This window comes from Hetaerina americana, unplaced genomic scaffold, assembly GCF_022747635.1.
Source record: "Hetaerina americana unplaced genomic scaffold, ioHetAmer1.1.p SCAF_103, whole genome shotgun sequence".
Taxonomy (NCBI): Eukaryota; Metazoa; Arthropoda; class Insecta; order Odonata; family Calopterygidae; genus Hetaerina; species Hetaerina americana.
This window is the reverse complement of record NW_027286104.1, coordinates 588,906-614,178: the sequence shown is the minus strand read 5'-3', so window position 1 is coordinate 614,178 and position 25,273 is coordinate 588,906. Positions and strand designations below refer to the sequence as shown.

At 40.2% G+C, this 25,273-nt stretch overlaps 1 protein-coding gene across 3 annotated transcripts in view; it reads left to right on the top strand.

The window, feature by feature from the left end:
• Positions 1-25,273, top strand: part of LOC139700508 (uncharacterized) — a 98,841-nt gene that overhangs the window by 37,705 nt on the left and 35,863 nt on the right. For all 3 annotated transcript variants that reach the window (XM_071599068.1, XM_071599067.1, XM_071599066.1), the window contains exons 3-4: positions 10,223-10,318; positions 15,704-15,880. In XM_071599068.1, coding sequence (XP_071455169.1) covers positions 15,719-15,880 — 162 coding nt within the window. In that variant the 5' untranslated portion in view covers positions 10,223-10,318; positions 15,704-15,718. The remainder of the gene's footprint in view (positions 1-10,222; positions 10,319-15,703; positions 15,881-25,273) is intronic.

The window sequence follows — 25,273 nt, the reverse complement described above, 5'->3', positions numbered from 1 at the left end:
AAAACGCTTATAATTTTGTAATTCTACTTGTACTTTGCTTTGCTTGACGTTGCTTTCAACTTGCTGTGCCATCGTAAGTTGAACAAAGGTAATATTTAAATTAGTATTGCTTCCTTCGTTCAAACGTCACCTGAAGATGATATGACATGTCGTCATTTGGGTCGAAAAATGAAAAGGAATTACAAATTTATGAGCGTTTCTTTCTTCTTTTTTAACCACACTGGTGACATTACTGAGTGCCTCTACTGATTTCCTCCGTTGAGTCAGTATCTCTTATCGTTTATCGTTATTAAATGCTTTCTTTTGGATCTTTGTTAGTCGCCAGTGATGACATCCCAAAAGAAAATATGTCTACATTTCCTGGGAAAGCTACCGCAGCTGTTGCCTCTTCCACCTTGAGAAATAAATGTTGAAAACATAAAAGGGTGAGCTGAAAACTAATGCACACATGCTTGCAGACCACAAGCAAAAAGACCTTCAGAAGCAGCCCTGGTGGCATATGGAAGTAACATCCCCCCTCAACACGCATGCGCAGGTTTGATGTCGTTACACTAATCCAGTGTATTTCGAGAAGCGGAGGTTTGTATTGAGACGTGTTCTAGTGCTATGTCAACGCGAGTTGATGAAACACTCAGCGGACGTCCGATCACTGCCACAGACGATAAACATCTCGGACTCGTCGAAGATTTCATTCAAAATGACCGGCGAATCACTCAAAAGCGTATCGCAAACCACATTGGAATATCCAAGGAACGTGTCGGCTTCATTATTGAACAATTGGGGTACCGTAAAATCTGTGCACGATGGGTACCACGCCGTCTCACAGACGAGAAAAAACAAAACCCTACGTATACCCCCAACCCGATTGCGCCTTTCGATTTTTATTTTTTCCTCTAGTTAAGAGACACCTCAAGGGTAATCATTGCACCTCGGGCGATGAGGTGAAGGCAAAAATTCGATAGCAGCACGTTGTTTAACTCGCGCTGAACATAGAACTAGAACACTGGAGAGCACTAAAACATACACACCTCCGCTTCTCAGAATACACTGGATGAATGTTTTGGCCTCAAACCTGCGCATGCGTATTGAGGGGGAATGTTACTTCAACATGCCATGAGGAATGCTTCTGAAGGTCCTTTTGTTTGTGGTCTATAAGCATTTATGCATTAGTTCTTAGCCTACCTCCGTAAATGAACAATTTGTTCCTGGCCCATAAACCTGGCAATTGGTATGGAATTGTTTCCGAGTCTGTGGTGATTGATTGTGCCACGTTAATCCAGGCTAAGAAATAAATGGATGTTTAATTTGTACCTTTCCAAAACTGCTGTTCAAAGGTTGACAACCAAATGATTTTAATTATTATATATACACTTTTTTAATGCGTGCTAGCTTTTTAATACGACATTTTTGTATTAGTCGTTCATTGCTATATTTAAAAATGGTATTTTTTTCAAATGAGTAGTCTAGCTCACGAAGCATACGTTTCTAAATATACGTAAACATTAATAAATAAATGAGATTTGCGTGTTTGCAGTTGTGGGCCATGTAGGGGTAAGTTCTTTAAATCCTTTTCTTTGGGGGAAGGAAAATGGATGTAGTTCTGCATTTCATACAGTAATGAATTAATCGTGGACTTGCTTTTCTCTGTGGGAAAACGTTTAAGGAATTCAACTCTTAAGGTTGCTCGCAAGTTAAAAATAATAGTCAATGGGTGGAAACAACAAGACATCATCACGATGCGAGGACAAATAGAAAGAGGAATGGGTGGAAGAATTTCATTACCTACTACTAATAAGGATCAATAGCTACGAAAGAAGATAGGAAGAAGTATAGGCAAAAACATTGCTTTTGTCTGAAGACTTTTCATGTGTGCTACTTTTCTTGTTTTAAAATAGTGTAATCTCATGGAATTCAAATGAAGGGTCAACTTCCAGAACCACTTGCTCAGTACTTTGGAAAAACTTCATGATTTCATGCAGTTTTTAAATTTCCAACCAATGACTTCAGACTTGGGCAGTCATAGCGTCAGAAAATATTCCTTTGTTAGCAATAAAAGTGTGACTCTTTAGAAAACGAATATCATTATACAAGGTATGATCAAAAAGAGACAGGACTGATTTTATAACTTTTTAATTTCGACGGATGCAGCTTAATCGAACTTGTCGCACTCAAAGTACATGCCTTGGCTGATGACACACCTTTGCCAACGTTTCTTCCAGCTCTCGAACCCTGCCTGGTAAGCCGCCTTAGGGATCCTCTTCAGGTCCGCCGTACAATTAGTTTTAATATTCACAATAGAGTCGAATCAGCGCCCTTTCAAGGTTGATTCTAACTATGGAAACAAAAGAAAGTCTTATGGAGCCGAATCTGGTGAGTAGGTGGGATTACGGAAGTGCCGGTTCTCGCGAAAAACTCAGTCACTCTCAGCGCCGTGTGAGCCGGCGCGTTATCGTGGTGGAAACGCCATGCATTGTTTCTCCACATGTTCGGCCTCTTTCGGCTCACTGCGACCCTCAGCCTCTTAATAACCTTTAAGTAGAAATCTTTGTTGACGGTTTGCCATTGAGGGACGTACTCCTAATGAATCAGCCCTTGCCAATCGAAGAAACACACCAGCATGACCTTCACATTGGACCGAGACATGCCAGCTTTCTTTGGTCGCGGAGAATGAGGACCTTTCCACTAAGAAGACTGGGCCTTTGTCTCAACATCATAACCGTAAACCCAGGTTTCGTCACCAGTTACGATGGTTTTAAGAAACTCTGGGTCGGCTTTGGCTCGATCGAAGAGTTCCTGACAAATGTCCACACTTTTTTGTCTCTACTCATCAGTCAGCACCCGCGGGACGTATGGGCGTCAAGCCCAAAATGTCTGTCAAAAGTGTCTGACAGGATCCTAAACTAATGTTCACTTCCTCGGCTATATCCCTAACAGTTATACGGCGATTTTCCCACACCAAATCGTTCACCAATTTGACATGATTGGGGTCTGTCGAAGTGGAAGGCCGCCCTGCTCGCGAATCTTCATCTGTCGAGGTTCTGCCCGATTAAAAACGACTGTACCACTTAGAATACTGGTTTTGACTCATAGCTTAATTAAGGAAGGCTTGCTGAATCGTTCCAAATATCTCCGTAGCACTTTTGCCAAGCTTTAAACAAAATTTCACGCACACACGCTGTTCCTCTAGCTCCTTCATTGCTGCCGTTGCACGTGGCGACGAACAGATTAAGACACGTACCGCTGCTGCTGCGTAACGACTCGACGTAAAGAAACGCAACACCTTTCGTTTTAGTCGTCAGATGTGCCGTTAGATGGCGCAGTGTCTCGTTTCGATACGTTCTACGGTTTGCGCAGAATAAAATCAGTCCGGTCTTTTTTGGATCACGCCTTGTATGGACAGATCTCACCAAAGAAGTAGGGAAATGAAGAGATATGTTCCCAACTCCCCGAAGAAGAACTTCTTTGACATAGTCTACTCCAGATACTCAAGGTCACTCGGATTATAGATTTTACAGGAAGAGTATTAACTGGCATTTTTTCCATGATCTAATCAGTTACAAATACTTACAAGTTCTTCATCCAATGGTCATTTGTCAATTTTCTAAATTTATCATTCTTTACCATGTCACTATAAGAAAAGGTCTTCCAATTGCAAAAGAAATCTCTTTTTCAACTAATGTTCGCGTATTTTAATTTAAAAAAATTATCTTCTGATTAATAATAGTGACAATGACTCAATGAATTTTCATAAGCCTAAACCTAATGTCTCAACCAATGCTTTTTCCTCCATGCATCATGCATATATTTTCATGCATCCTTTCCTTTTTTGCATCGAAAAGTCTTTTAAGTTTGCTCTGAACCGTGTCCTGAAATCATCAATGTAAAGAAGGAATACCACGAGACCGATGGCGCTCTTGGGGAATAGCCGTTGTCACTTGGACTACCCATGTATACACCCATATATACATACATATGCATATATATATATATATATATATATATATATATATATATATATATATATATATATATATAATTATATATATATAGTAAGAACTCAGACCAACAAAGTTAGACATTGAAAAAGAAAATGACGTAGAGGATGACGGCTTAGGTCCAGGCATACTAGATAATGAGATAGAAAGGGCATTAAGGGAGATGAAACTAAATAAGGCCGTGGGGGTAGATAACATTCCCGTGGAACTTTTAAAATGCTTAGGAAAATGTGGGAGGAAGAGGCTATATGGGCTAATCCGTAGTATTTATGAGGAGGGAATCTGGCCGGAACACTTTGTGAGATCAGTTTTAGTTCCTATTCCAAAAAAGGTAAAGGCCACGTCATGTGAGGACTATAGGACAAGTAGTTTGATATCCCACGCAGCTAAAGTTGTTCTCAGGATCATCAACAAAAGGATAGAGAGTAGGGCAAATTATTACTTAGGGGATGATCAGTTTGGGTTTAGGAAGGGGAGAGGTACGCGTGATGCCATTGCAGTAATGAGATCGAGAGGAATATAGAACACAACCAGGAGGTATTTGCCTGTTTCGTAGATTTCGAAAAAGCGTTTGATAGAGTGAATTGGGAAAAACTAATGAGTATATTGCAGAAAATAGGAATAGATTGGAGGGAAAGGAGGCTAATCCGCAACCTGTACATGTCTCAGACTGCTCAGGTGCGAGTTAGGAACGAGGAGTCCGGTTGGGCAGTGTTAGGAAGGGGTGTAAGGCAGGGTTTCCCATTATCACCGTTGTTGTTCAACATGTATGCTGAGGAAATGATTTAAGAGGCATGGGAAGTACTGGAGGTAGGAATGAAAGTGGGCGGGGAATTCATAAAATCAGTTAGGTTTGCTGATGACCAAGCTTTAGTTTGTCAGTCAGCCAAGGGGCTGCAAGCATTGCTGAGTGAATTGGAAATTCAGTGCGACAGGTATGGGATGAGAATCAATATTAATAAAACAAAGGTTATGCGATTTTCTAGAGAGAAAAAGGCCAAGCTTAACATTAAAGTAGGAGGGCAAAAACTTGAGCAGGTAGAACAGTTTACGTATCTCGGTAGTGTTTTGGACCAACACGGTCAAAGTAGTAGGGACGTAAGGAGAAGAATTGCGCTAGGCAAAGAGGCTTTCACAAGGAGGAGGGAGTTGATGACAGGGACTTTGAGTAAGGATGTTAAGAAAAGACTCGTAAAAACTTTGATATGGAGCGTAGCTATGTATGGTTCGGAAACGTGGTCATTGAAGCAGGAGGATAGACGTAGACTGGAGGCTTTTGAAATGTGGGTGTGGAGAAGAATGGAGAAGGTGAAATGGACAGAGAAGAAAACAAATGAGGAAGTACTTGGTATGGTGGGCGAAGAGAGGGGTTTGTTGGGAGCAATCCAAGGGAGGCAGGAAAAGTGGATGAAGGGGGTGTTGACCGGCAGTGGGATGTTGAAGACTGTGATAGAGGGTAGAATGTTGGGCAAAAGAGGCAAGGGAAGGAACAGGATAGGGATGTTGGACGGGATGAAGGGAGGAAGAAAGTACTCAGAGATGAAGAGGGACCTGATATAGAGAAGGATGATGAATTTTGTGTTTTGTTAGGAGTAATAAAATATTTGTTTGGTAGTTGTGTCCATCCAAAAACCTACCTTAACCGGTAGATTACCTTAAAAAAAATATATATATATATATTTTCTATATATATATATATACATATGTATGTATACATATATATAAATATATACACACATATATATACAAGTCAACTAATTATTTTGATTCTTATTTGCTTGTACTGCCCAGTTTCATTTCCTTACTGCTCCATTCCATAATAGAAGAAAAAATAAACATGCTCTATATATATATATATATTTATATATATATATATTTATATTTATATATATATATATTTATATATATATATATATATATATATATATATATATATATATATATATATATATATATATATATATATATATATATATATATATGTTAGTGGGTCGCGGTAATCCAGGTGGAGAGCGTTGGACTACTGACCGGAGGGTCCCGGGTTCGTTTCCCGGGCAAGGCACTCTGGGCACCTGCAGCTCCACCCAAGCTCAATGATTTTTCGGGTACCAGATCTTCCTGGGAAACCATAACCGGCACAGGGAAAGGAACTGGCCCCCCTACCCTGATGTGTGAATTTCACACGCCGTCGGGCTTAGTACTGGGTGAACTCTAACATCACCTACCAACCGACCTTCGGGTTGATTACTGTGTTTATGGTTTTATATATAATATATATATTAAGGATACACCTACACATACACTTATGCTCAAAGTAAATGACAGTGATTAAAGAGAATAATAAAATAAGGAAGGGGTAAGCAAGGAATGAGGTTTGTGGGAAAAGCTAGGGAGAATGTGGCATTGCTCACCTAGTAAAAACCCACGAAGGAAAACACCCACGAATAGAAGGGGGGTGTGAAAAATCTGCGAAAACTCTATTAAATAGAGGAAAGATACATATTCATGGTAACAATGATTTTTACGTAGTAAACATATTACTAAGTTACTGTATTGAAGCCATCTTTGACAATTCTTTGTGCGATATTGCTTAAGGATTTTACAATGGGGCATTTGGTATTTTTACTACGGTATTGATATCTAACTTTTTGACTAAATTGTTATGAAATAATTATTGGACGGTTTTTTAGTCTTTAAAAGATCCCGGCAACTGGAGGACTATTTTCCCACGTGACAATAGAGAGGTGGAAACATCCTATTTGGCTCTCACAGTAATGGCTCTCAGCGGATACATTTAGACTTTTAATTGATAAAGTCTGGGCTTTCGAAGAAGACCAAACGAACTATTGAGATGAAATGACCGTGTAATGGTCAATAAACCAACTATCATATGGTTTGTCTCTCCCGGCGCCCTTGCCTCCCTCTATCCCTCTCCCTCTCTCTCTCCCCCTCTCACTACCCTCGCTTTTACTATTATTATCCACGATGCTACTGTTATTGCGTATCTGTGCAAGGTTCTAAATATAATGAATGGTTGTTCGGTGAACCGCAGTGTGACTTTGACGGTTAAGAAATTTTATCGGGGCCACCTAGTGGGATATTTCACAATATAATGATAAACTAAAAATCACTTGGGCTTAATTTCAGTGCTTTGATATGTGAACGAATCATCTTCGCAAATATTCGCATACCTCACGACCGGAGGACACCCTCCAGTAGATCGGAAAATGACCTTCCCACAACGCGCTTCCCAATTAAAGACCTCAACCCTCCATCTCTATATACATATGTGCATGGCAGACTAACAGACCCCCGCCTACAACCATGGTTGGTTACACGAAATAAGTGCGGAAATGTGCCGCGTGATTTTAATTTATGGTAAGGTTTTGTAATTTTAATTTTTCTAATTTAAATGTTAAAGAAAGCATGTTTGGATTTTCTCCTTCGGTAAATTCGCCTCCTGCTGATATGCTTTGCCAACTCGCTTAATTATGATCAATGGAGTTATAAATACTTGTGCGTTATCCTCAGTCGCGACCGCTCCTGCTTGAAGGATATACGGGAAATATTTGGAAACTAGTAAAAAATTAGAGTTCATTAGGAGGTATTTGAGGATATTTAATGAGGGCATTTAAAGAGCGATGATAGTTTTAGCTGATTAGGCATCGTTTAGAATATGTTGCTGGTACGTGTACGGGATCTTCATGAAGTTAGATTGATTTAAGACACTGCCTGAGGCGTTACTTGGTGGGCGTCTTTCATACGAACTGAGGAAATATTTACTTTGCAGACTCCACTAGAATTTTTATTTTACACAAACATGGTTTAATTGCAAATAAAAAATCCTAGTGGAATCTACAAAGTTAGTCTTCTTTCATTTACGCCTATTTGGATTGATTGCCGAATTATTTCGCGTGCAGTGTAGATGAGCTATATTTTTTAATCGTTGTTATGGTTAACTGAGTAGCGTAATCCAAAATATTAGAGGATCTAGGTTGGTAGTCACTCACGGAGCGAAGGTTGCATTACGGATTAAATCTCTTAAGTAATTGGAAGGTCGTATTTTAATCAATGGTGTGGAATACAAGATTTGTATAAAAAGTTTTGGGAACAACTTTTTCCTGACGTGACGACGTCGCAGCGCGCAGGATCGGTGTTGGTGGGTCTGACCTTCAACACGCGCCAATCGCCTGCGAGCGTTCGTTCAGGCTAGATCGTGTTTTTTGTGGATCCCTGTCGAGTGACTTGGCGCAAGCGTAAAAAGCAGCTACGATTGAACAACGATACGCCATCAAATTTTGTGTTGGACTGGGGGAATTAGGAAAGAAGACATTGGGCATGATTCGCCAAGTGTTCAAGGATGAAAGCATGTCACAAACTGCAGATTTTAAGGGACACAAGCTATTCAAAGATGTCCGAGAGAGTGTTGAGGACAAGCCTACCGCGCTGGACAGTCGTCGACGTCAAGAAGCGGAGACAAAGTGTGCCTGAAGTTCTGAATTCAGACCGTCAGCTAAGTGTGCGCATGATCGTACATCGTATTGGTATTGATAAGATGACAGTGCACACATCATTATCACTGAAATTTTGGCGATGCGAAAGATCTGCAATAAGCTCGTCCCGAAGGCCTGCTATAAGGTAACCGACTACCTGACGAAAAAAGGCCTTGGCACATGCAGACTGTTATTCCTACTCCCAAAAGTGGAATCCTCCCTCAAAGGACACCACCATGGGACCCTAAGTGCCGCCATCAAAGAAGCTTGCACGCATACCCTAAAGGACCTTCCGGAATCCGCCTACCAGGGAGCTTTCGAGTCGTGGAACATCCGCTGGCAAAAGTGTGTTGACTCTCTCAAAGGATGTGCTTGGAATAAATTTGAGGAATTGTAGCAATATCTGGATAAAATCTTTTTCCCGATACTATTTATACACACCTTGTATGTATTTTTATCCCAATCGGACTACGGCAGGAGAGATCATGTCAATACACATGAATTGTTTCCCACAATTGCGGACGTTTTTTTCATATTGCTTCTCGCAAATGGCGCATAACTTCAAGGTATTGCTCCTTTTTAACCGTGCGACCTTGTGGGAAGAACTCCTGATTCAGTACGCCACGACAATCGAAGATATTAGTAAGAAAAACCTTGCATTTGATCGAACTTGACGTGTTTTTTTCTGTCTCAGTCTCCTGGATTATTCCATTGGGACGATTAGGCTTTGGTTTCGACGTCATAACCATATACCCATCATTCGTCACCAGTTATGATCCTTTTGAGCAAACCAGGATCGTCATTGACGTCATTCAACAGCTCCTGAGCGATGCTCATACGACGATTCTTCTGGTCAAAATTAAGTAGTTTCGGAACGAACTTCGGAGACACACGTCTCATGCTCAAAACATCCGAAATAATTGTATGGTACGAGCCAACCGATATGCCAACATCCTCAGCAACTTCTCTTATAGTGATTTGACGTTTTTTCAAAACAATTTTCTTCACTATTTCAACGTTGTCATCTGTTGTTGACCTGCTGGGGCGTCCAGAGCCAGGTTCATCATTAGCATCTTCTCGACCATCTTGGAAGAGTTTCTACAACTTATGAACATTTTTTTACTCAAAATAGACCCACTGTATGCCACTGTCAACGCACAAAGTGTTTTAAAGCGCTTAACTCCATTATTACATTAAATTTCATGCAAATTCTTTGATCCATTTTTTTATAGCAGAAAATCGCCGAGCACACTAAAACACGTCTAGCATTTGTATATGTCAATAACAAACTATGTTTACTATATTGCTGAAACTGCTGAAAAATTTTTGTATCATGTGTACCAACACAACAAAACAAAAAATCGAAATATTCGAAGGGATGCTGCCCGCGAAATTTGAAAAGTCACCTTACTTTCCGAACACACCTCGTAAACGCATTTATTAATATCTAACTTGCGGGAGTTTCTCTCGCCATCAACTGCGATCCTTATGTCTCTCTTTATATCGGAAAATAATCGAATGGTGCAGTGGGATAGATAAAAATTCACGCGAATTAAACCTTTTCCTTTCATTTGTTGTCCAGCGGATGAAATATTCGCCGCAACACCGCACACAACTGCAATTTTGCATTTGATCGACCCGTTTATATCAGGTCATGTCTCGTAAACAATTTTGATTAATGCTTAAATTGATCCAGATTGATTTTAACATATTCTAACCATTGTGTCTTTGCAGATGTTCCGGTTGTACGGGTAAAAAGGGGGCGAGGGCCTCCGGAAAAAAGAATTAGTCTTCGATTTTGAGTCCTCCTGTGATTGGAAGTGGTATATTGTAAGTGTTTAGTAATTAAATGAAATTGTGTATGTGCAGTCCCATGGAGAGATCACTGATTGCTTTGCGATTTATTTCATTTTATGGTGGAGAACATTCGCATCACAACAATAGCTAAGGAAATGAACTTAAGTGTATGGGCGTAGTTCGTTCTCATAAATCATACAAAGTAAATAGTTCATTTAACATAAATAATTCACTTAAGAGGCTTACTTAGGAGACTTATTTCATTTTTCCTGCCTAACTGTTCATTTGGATGAACGTTTCAAGCAGGTTTTTTCGATTTTTTCACTTTCACATACTTGATTGCAGGATCAAACCAAATTAGTCGGAAACGAGCTAAAGTTGATTACCCGTTGGTGAAGTCCGCGACAGCCATTTTAGAGAAGTTAATATGCTAACGTGCTAATTGTCTTAAACAAATCTAGCTTGAAAACTTATTGCAAGATAAGTTCAACATGTAATTAAGTTTCAAGGAAGTATTAGAAAAATGTTCAAGTACTCAATTCGAAATTATACTGATTAGTTAAATTGGCTTCAACCAGATGACCAAACAGTCTCGGCATCTCCGCTTGACCTTCACATAATTATTAAGGTTAATAATTTCAACCGTTCTACTCACATGAATTTCATAGCTCTACCACGTAGTAAGTACCATTACAAAGGTTCGATGCTTTCATCGGTCAAGTAGCGGAAATCGACTTTCATCTCTCGTACATTTCATTGAAAAATTCATTTTGAAAGCTCCTGTCAAGGCTCAGTAATTTAAGATTTCCGTAGCGCTAACAGGAAAATATAACATTCACTTGATACAGGATTCAATCGTGCAAGCATTATAAAAATGTTTAGAAAAAGTGTAGGCTATGGTATATTATTCTGTGGCATATCTGCAAAAAGAATTTTCATATTTCTATCACATCCTAAATGGCACTGTTCATATTAATCGCTCGTAAGAACTTTGCCAAAATATGAGATATTTAGGAGGTAGATTAATTACTCAAATGAAGAAAAGTCAATCATTGGTTCGTCTAGAATCTATCTATCCAGTCGGCAATTGAATGCTTTTAGAGTCCCTTTCTTGTGTTTCCGTTTAGAAATCAGTTTTTTATGCATAAATAAATGGATTCTGGCTTCATTTTTTTCAAGTTGAGCACATCCAAAATAACTGGAGGAACGACGAATCCTTTCCCAGAATATCACTGAAACAAGTGGGACCGTACCCTTTGAGGGCTGCGAGACACCGTCAACGGAAAACACCTTTGACAAATTCCAAGAAAATGCGGGGGATGCCGCAAAAATAACTTTAAACTGCTACATCCGCCAATATGCATTCCAATGCAACAGTTTCAGTGTCTAGAAATCATTCACCTTGACTGGGATTCGAACGCGGATCACTCGACATCCGGCCGAGTGCTTTAGCCACTTAAGCTATCGCTCTTAAATTCTGCATTTTTTTTCATCGGACATCGAGGGTCCCGGGATCGAATCCCGGTCAAGATGAATGATATTTTACCCTCTGAAATTGTTCTATTGAAAAACACCTTATCATACAGCAACCTGATTTAGATAATTTTGTTTTTGTTATACACAAGTCTGTGCATTTTAAAAATTTCCTTGATTTTATTGACAGCAATAACTTATTCCCATTACCCGAAGATCTAACTCCCTTTATAATAAATTGCATTGCACTTATCTGTGATTTTCTATAAGAGGGAATCTTGGTGTGCCTGATTCCAATGAATCGCCTCGCCTCTAGATTTCAGAGCCTGCCCAAAGTTCACAAACTAGGAATCCCAATCCGACTGGTTGTCTCTAGCATAACCTTCCCTGTCCATCCGTTGTACTTGCCAATTATTAAATATCCTTTTCATTGAATATTTCCATGTAAACGGGCGTATGGGATAACAATTACATTGAGCTGGCAATAATTCTCAACGACGATAAATATATTCCTACAGTGGCTGTCCATGTTTCCTTTGTTATTCACGTATGCTGCCACAGCGGGAACCCTTACAATTAGTTCGAGAGATTGTGATTAATTTCAAATCGACCCCAAATAACGCAAAGAAAATATCTTTCCTGATTAAGATGGTGGTTAACAAAATAATTCGTTTTCAAAGAGCAATTCTACAATCAATCAGATGGTCTCAGCTTTAAGTTCCCTCCAATCGCCACCCTAAACCGAATTACCAGTTGTCTGCTCATTGGAAATAAGCTTATTTAATTCAGGCAGCCAACTTAATTGATTCGTGATTTATTGGTTTACATATGTTTTCACGAATTGTTTTGTCTGTTAACAGAACCAAGCGCCAAATCATTCCTGAAAGTGAACTGAGCCTGGCACACGCCCTAGTGGTAGCTGACGGGGTATTGTGTAAATGTACAGAACCCTCTGCACCCCAATGTTTCTTTTTTCTATTTATACATGATACTTTCCAGCCACCTCTAGCGCGTGTGCCAGGGGTTAATTCCACACAAGGGATGCAACACCAAAAGAATATATTTTATTATGATACATATACACATATATGCTCGCCTTACTCTATACGCTTTTGTCAGTCAGCCAAGGGGTTGCAAGCATTGCTTAGTGAATTGGAAATTCAGTGCGACAGGTATGGGATGAGAATCAATATTAATAAAACAAAGGTTATGCGATTTTCTAGAGAGAAAAAGGTTAAGCTAAACATTAAAATAGGAGGGCAAAACTAGAGCAGATAGAACAGTTTACGTATCTCGGTAGTGCTTTGGACCAACACGGTCAAAGTAGTAGGGACGTAAGGAGAAGAATTGCGCTAGACAATGGGGCTTTCACAAGGAGGAGGGAGTTGATGACAGGGACTTTGAGTAAGGATGTTAAGAAAAGACTCGTAAAAACTATGATATAGAGCGTAGCTATGTACGGTGCGGAAACGTGGTCATTGAAGTAGGAGGATAGATGTAGACTGGAGGCTTTTGAAATGTGGGTGTGGAGAAGAATGGAGAAGGTGAAATGGACAGAGAAGAAAACAAATGAGGAAGTACTTGGTATGGTGGGCGAGGACAGGGGTTTGTTGAGAGAAATCCTATGGAGGTAGGAAAAGTGGATGAAGGCGGTATTGACCGGCAGTGGGATGTTGAAGACTGTGATAGAGGGGAGAATGTTAGGCAAGCGAGGAAAGGGAAGGAACAGGATAGGGATGTTGGACGGGATGAAGGGAGGAAGAAAGTACTCAGAGATGAAGAGGGACCTGATGTAGAGTAGGATGCTGGATGTTGTGTTTTGCTAGGAGTCATAAAATATTTATTAAGGAGCTGTTTCCATCCAAAAACCTACCTTAACCGGTAGATTAAGGTAGGAAGAACTAATCATCATATATATATACATATATATATATATATATATATATATATATATATATATATATATATATATTTCTTCGAAACGGACGCTCTTCGGCGACGCACAAATATAAAAAAACACAGAGGTAGATTTTCAAACCATAGATACACAAAGAAAGGACACTCACAATATGTTGTTTTGACGTTTCGACGGCTCGGCCGTCGTCTTCTGAATGGCGTTCTCGGGGAAGAACGGAGAGGACATGTGCGGGGGATAGGTGAGGGAAGGAGAGGTAATGAACAAGGGGGTGGGAGGGGATTTGTAGGCAGTCATATGAGATGGCGCTTATCTGGGTGGCCCAGTCATTTAAACCGCCCGGGCTGAACCAAGCCCACTGAATGCATGCCCACTGATGGTTGAGTTTACCCAGTACTAAGCCCGACGGCGTGAGAAATTCACACATCAGGGTAGAGGAGCGTGTTCCTTTCCCAGTGCCGGTTGCGGTTTCCCAGGAAGATCTGGTACCCGAAAAATGACACAACTTGGGTGAAGCATATACACACACACACACACGTAGAAATAGATAAAACAAAAAACGGATAGGACTACATATTAAAGACGAACAAAGGAGAGTTGGGGAAGGCGGAATCGAGCGGATCACAGGTGCAAAAATATTTCCTGAACTGGGACTTGAACACGGGATCTTTCGACTCGCCGGGCCGATGCTCTAACCACTTGAGCTCGCCATTTTTGCAACAATTTATGCACTTGTGATCTGCTCGATTCCGCTTTTCCCCACCTCTCCTGTGTTCGTCTTTTATACCTGCCCCTTTTTCTTACACCTATGTATTTCCTTATAAATGAACATTTGTTCACCCTATGGCGGCGGGTGTTCGTGTTGAATGTATGTATATACTCGTACACTCATTCAAACACAAACACGTGTGTGTTCGTGTATATGTACATATATATATATATATATATATATATATATATATATATATATATATATATATATAAACACATTCAAACACGAAATCCCGCCAATCGGCGAATAAATACTCATATATACAGAAACAGATATATTTTTACTCTTGTGATCCGTTCGATTCCGCCTTCCCCACCTTTATTGTGTTCGTCCTTTATATGTGTTCCTATCCCTTTTCCTTATATCTGTTTCTGTATATATATATATATATATATATATATATACATACACACACACACACATGCACACGCGATGCACCACAGTCCACGAGGTTAAAGCTAACTTTTAAACGTGTTTAAAAGTTGGCTTCTCGATATAAAAAGCCTCGACGGATTAACTGGCTAAAGTACTCGGCCGGACGTCGAGGGATACGTGTTCGAAACCAGGTAAAAGCGAATAATTTTTACGCTTTAAACTGTTTCATTGTAATTGACACTTAGCAAATGACTCAGTTAAATAGTTACTGTTCCAGCATCTCCTGCAGTGTCTTGGAATTTGTCAAAGATAAAACAACCCTAGTGTTCAAAATTTGGCTTTAACCCCGTGGACTGAGGCTCATCGCGCATGACTATGGCTGGCTGTGACATTGTTTTTACGTCATATCGTCACAACATCTTGTTCCTTTACAGCCCCCTAAATCTAGAAAGTTAAGATGATACCCGTGTAGCTTAACTGGCTAAAGCCCGCGGCCGGACATCAAGGAATCCGGGTTCGAATCCCGGTCAAGGCGATTTATTTTTACACTCTGTGGCATTTTATGTTCATTTATATACACATATGCATATACTATATGTTACACTACACAATTACACATGTACACATATGCATATAATTTGACACTTGTGTGTAATGTGCCCCAACCCGTATTTCCTTCGTACATGCTGATGACGAATCACGCGTTGTAATACCAAGCAGGACAAAATTGTGGAAATTTACTCTGTCTCTTGTGTGCTTTTGTGGTTTTTATATGTTTTCAACGCTTAGAGGTTATCTCACGATTTGAGATATGGTTGCATGGTGTCTCATAATGTTGCAATGCAGTCTAACAGTGCCATCCCTCGCCTCTCTCTATTGCCAGGCGCCTATAGCAGCTATGAGTGGCAATGATAGCCCCGCGGCGCCTCCCTCCGACGCCCCGGATTCGTTACCCGGAGGTGACTTGAAGAGGAGTTCGAAGCTGGTGGACTTCTCCCGGGAGAGGAGTTTCGTAGTCAAACCGAGAGGATCCGGAACCGTGCATCACCCGGCTCCCAAAGTAAGTGATCACTCCGGAGAGTCCCTCTCGATTCAAGAAACACTCGGCTGAGGATCTCTTGGAAGGAGTGGTCGGTGTGGTGTCCGGTGGATTGAGCTTCTCCTTGTCGATAATTACTCGATGCTCTGCATCATCTTAATGCAAAAGTCTATTCTAAAATACTTTGTTCGATCATAATTTGTGTATTCATGTAGTAATGATCTTTGTAAAAACTCGTCTAACTTGAACTCCCTTACTAATTTAACGCCCGACTATTATGGCTAAATAGATTATACCGACCAAAATAAAACTCGGCTATGAATCAAATAAACCTTTCACAGGACTTGTTAAAACGTACCGGTGATTGCTTTTGACATTATACCCACCTGAACCCATATAGATTGTGACCAAGAGAGGTGTTTCATATCATAGCTTTGCTGCTGAAGGTTAAATTAATAAAATTTAAATGTATCGTGTTCCCAATTTTTTCTGAGGAAATATGTTGACTTATATCTGGGAAGTGCGTTCAATGATCTATCGGAGAGATCTATCAATGCTCTATTGTAACCCGTAAGTAAACGTCGAGATATTCGTCCAATCAAATGCTATTATTGCATACAATTTCGATGTTTGATAGATATTTTAGTACCCTCCAAGCCACCGCCAGGGTGTCTGGCAGGGGGTGAATACACATCAGACTAATTTTGACCCGAATATGACCATACCGGGGTCGAACAATGTTATTCTAATCCCTTGTCGTTTGTGGGAAAAATGAAATCTTAAGTCAATATGTTCTACAATTAACCTCTCTCTAATTTTATTGACGAATTCTCGCCTACTGTAGGACAATAGGGGTAATAATAAATTTTCAAAATCACTGCTAAATAGATATCCTTCCAATTTATGCAAAAGCTTCAATCTGTAGTATAACGAATAACTGATCGAAGCAATTGTCCACTCTATCAAGTGGAAAAGTCCTTTGATCAGTTATTCATTATGTTCGACTTCCGCCACATCAAGGCATCCTGAAGCTGCTCAATTTGTAATATAGCCTTCGCTCCGTGAGTGATTCCCAGCGTAGATGCTCTAATATCTTGGATTCGCTACTAAGTTTGCCATAACAAGGTTTTACAAATCTAGCTCGACAACCCGATCCAATTCGGCAATTAATCCTACTTCGTGAGGACCCAATTTATACTAGTTACTAAAGTCAGTTGCTTATTTTTGAAGAAATGCTTTCTGAAACCTGGGTGCATAGACTTCTTTCTTTTGGCACAGCATGACGCTCTGTGGGAATGAGCCACTCCATGCGCGGAGGGCTCAGCCGATTGCGAGACGAGTGATTGTCGGAGAGGGGCCCAGGGAATTAGAGTTTATTTCGACGCCCGAGAGGATTATGTGAACGATATCGATAGGTTAGATAGACTACAGCAACAGGAAATAGACACTAGCGTGACTCGAATATTAGTTTTTTCGGTACGCCCAATTTTATGCGCAAAGAAAACAATTTCAAGCACCATAATTTCCATCGAAAAACATCTGTTATAACTTTGTCGCACATCTCATGTTTCATCAGAATGCAGAAGCACCTCTTCTCATAGACAATGCAGATTAATATTTTATAAGCTTAGAAACTGATTTGAATCACTCGCGGAGCGAAGGTTAAATTATAGATTAAATCTCTTGCATACATTGGGAGGGCGTCTCTTTAGCAGTGATGTTGAAAATGTATAGTCACCCCCATCTCACTACGGTAGGGGAGGTCATATCAATAAAATTAGAGAAATTAGGAGTAGGACAGATAGATTTAATATTTCATTTTTTCTAAGAATGATAAGGGATAAGGATAACATTATCCGACCGCGGTAGGGTCATATTCGGGTCAATATTAGTCTGGTGTGTATTCACTCCCTGCCACACACCCTAGTGGTGACTTGCAGGGTATATAAATAAATATATTGGATCACATTCGGTTCAAAATTAATTCGGTGTGTTTTCACCCCCTGCCGCACACCCTGGCGCTGCCTTGCTGAGTACTGAAATATCTAAAACAGTGGTCCATCTCAAACTGTTCGTAAAAAATTGAGACATGTAATTTCTCCATTATTTTAGTATGTGGGATGACCTTTTGCTGAAAACCTAAAGGGTGTCTTGAAGGATACTCTGTAAATGTGATGGTGACATTAAATCTGAAGGCTTGTTCTAATTCCAAACATACTATATTCCTGCCCCGCTCGCCCGGAGGACAGAGAGCGTGTGACGACTCAATCGAGAGTTCCGAGGGTGTGATTTCCCCTCCGCCGGCCGATGCGGTTAATTTTCTTCGGATTTGGACTGGGCGGGTCCTCAGGTCGTTCGCCCACGCAGGACCTCTCCCTCAACCTCACCCCCCCCCCTCCTTCCCCATCCTCCCCTCGCCCCCCCCCCATCGTCCTGGACTATTCACAGAAATCAAAACTAGCTCCCTATTTCTCTAAGCTGGACCCCATCCCGATTTCGTAGAAATCTTTCGTCGGGACCTCGCCAAGTGCCATCAGTCATTGCCCCACGCATTGGCGATATGTTTATCATACCGATCTTTTATTTTTTTGCGGGAGTATCTTAGAAATTCGCGTAGGAAGAAGTCAGTTTGCTCAAAGACTTAGCACACCGTTACATCCCGGTAAATTATTGGCGGTCTTTCACCCCCGTTGGACACTGCGGGGTAATGTGGATCAGTTTGCTGCGGAGCGAACCGTCTTTCGGCTGTGTGTGAGTACCCACTCCCTCTCCTCTCTCTCGGATGTGTTGAGTCTTTGAATTTTCATTTGCCCATGCCGTGTACAACTCTGCCTTGGGCGGAAAATGGTCGTTTTCCAAGTGTTCGGTTGTGGCTCCCTTTGAGATGATTAATTAGAAATTGATTTATTATTATTGATTAATTCTCATGTTTTTTGGCCAACGGTCTTGCGCATATCCCTTTCAAAAAAGAAACTCACCCATTCCAAATGACTCCCGACAGGTTTGCTGGGATTCTTCATTTGTGAGTCGACGATTTGAATCCTTTGCGAGGAGTGAAAAGCTTTCTTCTCTCTTCCAATCGTCATCTATCTGCTCCAATTAAAATTACAAAGAAATGAATGTTCTTAATAGCGAATTCGAATCCGAATGTCACTATTATATTAAATTGAACTATTAAGTTAGAGTATGCCACTTAAACGCTGAAATCCGCCTCACATAGAACGTGGAATCATTATACGATGACTATTAGATAGATATTTTAGCACCCTCTAAGCCACCTCAAGGGTGTGTGGCTGGGGGTGAATACACACCAGACTAAATTTTGACCCTACCGCGGCGGGACAATATTATTCTGATCCCTTATCGTTCGTGGTAAAAATGAAATCTTTAATCAGTATGTTTCACAATTAACATCCCTCTAATTTTATTGACATGATCTCTCCTACCGCTTTACGATGGGGGTAATAAATCATCTTTAACATCACTACTAAAGAGACCTCCTTCCAATTTATGCAAGACATTTAATCTATATATATATCATTTAGCCTTCGCTCCGTGAGTGATTCCCAGTCTAGCTCCTCTAATATTTTGGTAACGCTGCCAAGGTTATGATAATAAAGTTTCACAAATCTAGCTCCTCCACGCTGCACGCGATCCAATTCGGCAGTCAATCCTTCTGATCCGACTTCGTGAGGATCCTATATACTAGCAGCGTATTCCAAGTGAGGCCAAACCGGCGAAATAAAACATGTCGCTTTAACATTTTCATCACATTTACCCAGTATTCTTCTAATAAACCTTAATATTTTGTTAGCTTGTCGACATATTCCTCGTATCATATGTGTTATACCCAGGAGAGGTCGTGAGTGAGGGTAACGCCTAGGAATTTAATCGAGTCTACACATTCCATTTCGGTGTTCCCGATGCAGTAATCGTTCGGGAGGGAATCGCTCTTTTTCCAAAACTTCATCACTGCGCAATTTTTTTAAGTTTAATTCCAATTGCCAAGTGTCGTACAAGCGTTGCGTAGCGTTCAAGTAATCTGCTAAAGCTGATTTGCCCCCAGTAATACGGATATTTCTGTAAACCACTGCATAGCCGATAAAAAACTTATCTGATTAGTGACTACGGGGTTAATGTCGTGAACGTCAAGAAGGAATGAAAGAGGGTAACACTTCCCTGGGGGACACTTGAATTTATGCAAGATTTTTAATCAGTGATTAAACCTTCGCTCCGTGAGTGATTCCCAACCTAGCTGCTCTAATAATTTTAGTACTCTACTGAGTATATTAATAAGTATATGATTATATTTATATAAATAAGGGTCAATTGGGGTAGCATTAAGTACTCTTTTTTGTAATATTTTGTTCGTTCCTATTTTTTCCTGGCTCTTGGCTTCGATGTCGTTATGTATGCCTTTAGTGCGAAGATAGAGCGAGTACTTCAGTCTATCTTCGGCGGTTCGTTTCTCTCATATTTTGTCTCGGTCGACGATTATCCCCATATAATTTGGTTCGGTAATAATTCTCTCTGTGTCGCAAGGGAACCCAGGTGGCCAGTGTCTTTCTGAAAGTCGTTAGGTCTTGCATGCTTTCCTCGGAAATCAAGAGGCTCCCAGGCTAAATCCTCCGGCACACGTACCCGTGACGCGTACTCGCTTCTCGTAGCAGCCCTTAACAAACTCTGGACATTTTATCTGAAGCTTGTCTAGTCTAGCTTATCTAACCGTCTATCCCATACATCCTAGAAACATTTGCCGCGTATTCTAAATGTTGCCTAACTAAAGCGCTTCCGTTTTTCCTTTTTCGTTGCCTTTTCCCACCACCCGTCCAATGAAAACTAGCTTTTTTTAAGGCTAACCCCTTAAAGTGTACTAATATGTGTACCCCTTGAAACATTAGATGCTAATGATTTTTTAAATAGACGAGAGTATTGGGTCGATGAGGATTGCTTGGGTCCAGGCTTATTTGAAAACGAAACAGCGAAAGCATTTGGGGGAAATGAAAAGAAAATTGCGTTCCCCTCACTCACGGTCTCTCCTGGGTGAAACATCCACGGGGAATATGTGGACAGGCTAAAAAAAAAAATTGGAATTTATAAGGAGAGTGCTATGTGATGAGAAGGTCAAAGAGAAATGTTGTATTTCGCTGGTTAGGCCTTTCTTGAAATGCGCTGCAAGTATATATGGAATCCTCACGAAGTTGGATTGATTTCCGAATTAGTTGTTTTTGTAAAACGTTGTAATGATGAACTTAGTAAAGAATCCAAAATATTAGAGGAGCTAGGCCGGGAACGACTCACGGAGTGAAGGCTAAATAATGCATAGATTTAATCTCTTGCCCAATTTGGAAAGAGGTTTGTTTAGCAGTGATGTTGAAAATATATTTTTACCCCCGTCGTACCACGGTAGGAGAGATCATGTCAATAAAATTAGAGAGATAAAGTGTAGAACAGATATTGAAACTATTGCACCATTATTGAAATCCGTAATTCATAGTTTTCAGATTCTTGGGTTTGATTTTGTTTTAATGGCGTATCCAATGAGGGAGGAACGAGTGCTTGAAAGCCACCGGCGTGTGGCACGGGGTGTTAATGCATAAATCTTAAGCGCATGCGTAAATATCAAAATACAAGCCAACTCTTACTCGAACACACGATCGCTCGTACAAGAACATGCATGCCTATGTCCATGGAATGCTCACAGCTGAAGAATATGACATCATCTTGAAATAGCATATCTGCGTTAATATTTATTCGATTAGGCCGTAATTCGTATGGAAATTTCAAAGCCACTTACTGTCATGAATAATGGATACACATCTGATGGATGAACTTCGACAGTTTCTTCGAAAGAATTTAATAATGGAGACCCAGAAATCTCTCTCCTTCTTTCGTGGGAACATCTGGGCAGGATACACTTTCTCGACTTTGGTGTGCGGTGGAAATCTCTGGAATTTATTGTGTTGGAATATTTTCTCATAATTACAGCTTCTGTTTCTCTTTTAATGGTGTCCCTTTGTTAATGTCATTGTAATTGTTTGTTTATGTGAAAAACATCCAAATTTACGTTATGTTATTTTATTATTTAGTTATATTCGATGTTTTCAGGCTCAACTTCGTGGAAATCGATAATCACTGAATTAAAAAAACAATGTATCTTTCCACCAATTTTTTAATTAGTTACGACTAGTTTCAACTCATCTGTACCTGAAGATGACGCCGATATGTTGGGACTAGTCGTACCTAATTAAAAATTTATTGGAAAGATGCATTGTTTTTTTTACTTCAATCCGAACTAACATATGAAATGTTTAATATAGGTAATACGCATTTCTCGCATGCCCAGAGTTGCACTTTTCCTGTAATACGTATTCCATGCCACTCGCGGTGACTTGCAGGAGAAGATGGTTTACATCTGCATGCAAGTTATAAAAGTACTCTGTGATATGCCCCTGAGGCGTGAAGCTGGAAGTATTTGGGCATCATTATTCATCTGTAATTCTGGTACATGAGATATATTTTTGAGAGAGGTTTCGGAAAGAAACCTTTTTGAATTTTTCTATTCCTTTTAATGCTTTAATCTTACGATCTGAGTTTTAATTCAAGGCAGTCAAGGGTAGTCTGGTGTGTAATCACCCCCTGCCACACCCCCTAGCGGTGGCTTGCAGGGTATTAAAATAACTGTAACTAACAGAGTACGAATCATCTTCAGGAACTATTTATGTATTGATTGAATCATACTATGGATTGACACCCTGGTCGTAATATTCGAGTATGATGTGGAATTCACAAAGTTGCATTGCTTTCTTTGATCATTAGCCGCTATAGATTGATCTATTAAACCACACCGGCCTTTGTATGCATACATGTTTGGTTATAATAAGTTATGCATAAATAAATATAATATTATATGTTTATGTATAATTAGTTCGATGGAACTAAAAATTATGGAAAACTTGCATAGAAAAACCAGCGAAAGATAACATTTCTCCGAGACCTTTTTATCACGTTTACTCAGTACTCTTCTAATTTATTTACTCTTCTAATATTTTTTATTACCTTGTCGATATATTCCCCGTATGTGTTTCAATCGAGAGAGGTCGTGAGTGAGGGTAGCGCCTAAGGCTTTAATCGAGGCTACACATTCCATTTCGGTGTTCCCAATGCAGTAGCTGTTCGGGAGGGAATCGCTCTTTTCCAAAACTGCATCCCTGAGCACTTTTTTAATTTAAATTCCAATTGCCAAGTGACGCACAAGCGTTCAAGTAATCTGCTAAAGCTGAGGTTTCATCAGGAATACGGATATTTCTGTAAACCACTATCACCGGCAAAAAACTTATCTGATTAGAAACTACGGAGTCAATGTCGTTAACGTAAAGTAGGCATAAAAGAGGTCCGATAACGCTTCCCTGGAGAACATCTGAAGTAACATTTACTACGTTTATGCTGACTCCATCTATGATTACTCTTTTTACCCGACCATCCAAAAAGTCTTCAATCCAACCCCGGGTATTTTTATCAATTCCATATGTTTCCAGCTTTGCGAGTAGTTTACCATGAAGTAATTTGTCGAACGCTATCTTAAAATATGGAAAAATTGCGTCAACTGGAACATTGCTCTCTCCGAAAGTAAGAATATCATTTATCCTTTCGAATACGAGTGGGCATTTGATCGGGCCCGAAGGATTTATTTGGCCCTATATTTTTCACCAAACTTTATATTCCATTTTATGACATTTCAATTTCGGGCATCGTTTGGCAGGAACAATTTGGTAACCTTTGGGAGGCATTCGGTGAGACATTGGTAAAAACGCTTTGAAAGAAGGAATTGAGTAAGTTAGCCTTTTCAAAACTGCTGGTCATGCCTTTGTCATTTTTGAGTTAATTAACAGTTGACTAATTTCCCTGGGCCTCTGTGACGTACGACCAAAATGTTTTATCATTCTCTTTCAAATTTTCCGCTAACCTTTTCCTTCTTTATTCGCTTAACGCTTTCCGAAATTCATTCTTGGCATTTGCCTTAGATATCTTGGAATCATAATTGATTTGAATTCTTTTGTCGCTAGATATATGATCCCTAATATTGTTCATCTTGGCGTGACATAGCCTTTTGACGTCGCATTGCTTTTCTAAAATCCGCGTTGCACCATATAGGTCCCGCGTTCTTTTATAAATTTACTGGGAGTGGACTTGTTGACTGCTGAGCGTGTGGTCTCAAGGAGTTATTTCACGTTTCCTCAGTATTTCGGTGATTACTCTTTCTTAAAACATGCAAATTGACTCTGCTGCACGCACGTTAAGCTATTGTAGTCCCCTTCTTTAAACAATTAAGTTTCACTTCTGGGCTTCTTATTTTGGACCCCATGTATCGAAAACATAACGTTTACTGCCCTGTGTTCACTGATTATATTTATAGTTTATATAATTTATACTTTTTCGAGAATATTATCGCCCCTAGTTGACGAAGTGATAAGTTGTTGCAAGGAGTTCCAAAGAATTCAATAGCGATTCGTAGATATCTTTGTCTTTATTCCTCGATTCAAAACTATGTGTGTACCAGTCAATAGATGGGACATTGAAATCTCCACCGATTATAACGTAGCGACCGGTGTATTTGAATGATAAACCTTTGATACTGATCTAATTCTACATGGTATTGAACTAACTTTGTCGTCCGGCGTAAGATGCGCATACATGCTAGGGTGGTTCAATAAGTACCCGTGTTTGACAACAAAGGGCGTTCCTAAGGGAAATGTATGTTATGTAAACAAATTTCAGATTGATTTAAAGGTTAGTTTGGATTTGGCAGCCATTCGAGTAAGACGTGTTTCTTGATTTTCGCTAAGATGGAAAAAGAGCTGTATCGTTCGATAATTTGCTTTCTGTTTTTGGATGGGAAGAAATGAGAGGAGATGAATGCAAAGTTGGATGCTGTTTATGGAGACACTTCGCCATCTATGACCACAGTTAGATATTGGTTCAACGAATTTAAACGTGGGCGAACGTCTGTTTTTTATGAGGAGCGACCAGGACGCCCGGCAGACGTGGTTACCGAGGAAATCATTCAAGAAGTCCACGCCGTGATTCTCGCTGATCGACGAACGGAAGTGCATGAAGTAGCAGAGGCCGTGGGTGTGTCGACCGGAACGGCAATTAATATTTTACACGATAAGTTGGCAATGAAAAAATTGTCGGCCCGATGAGTGCCGCGATTGCTCACAGTGGGCAACAAGCTGATCCGGCTGTCAACTTCATGAACTGCATGAACTACGTTATGAATTGCTGCCGCACCCCCCGTATTCACCCGATCTGGCTCCCTGCGACTTTTTATTATTCCCTAACATGAAGAAATGGCTCGCGGAAAAAATTTAGCTCAAACGAGGAAGTTATCGTCGAGACAGAGGCGTATTTTGG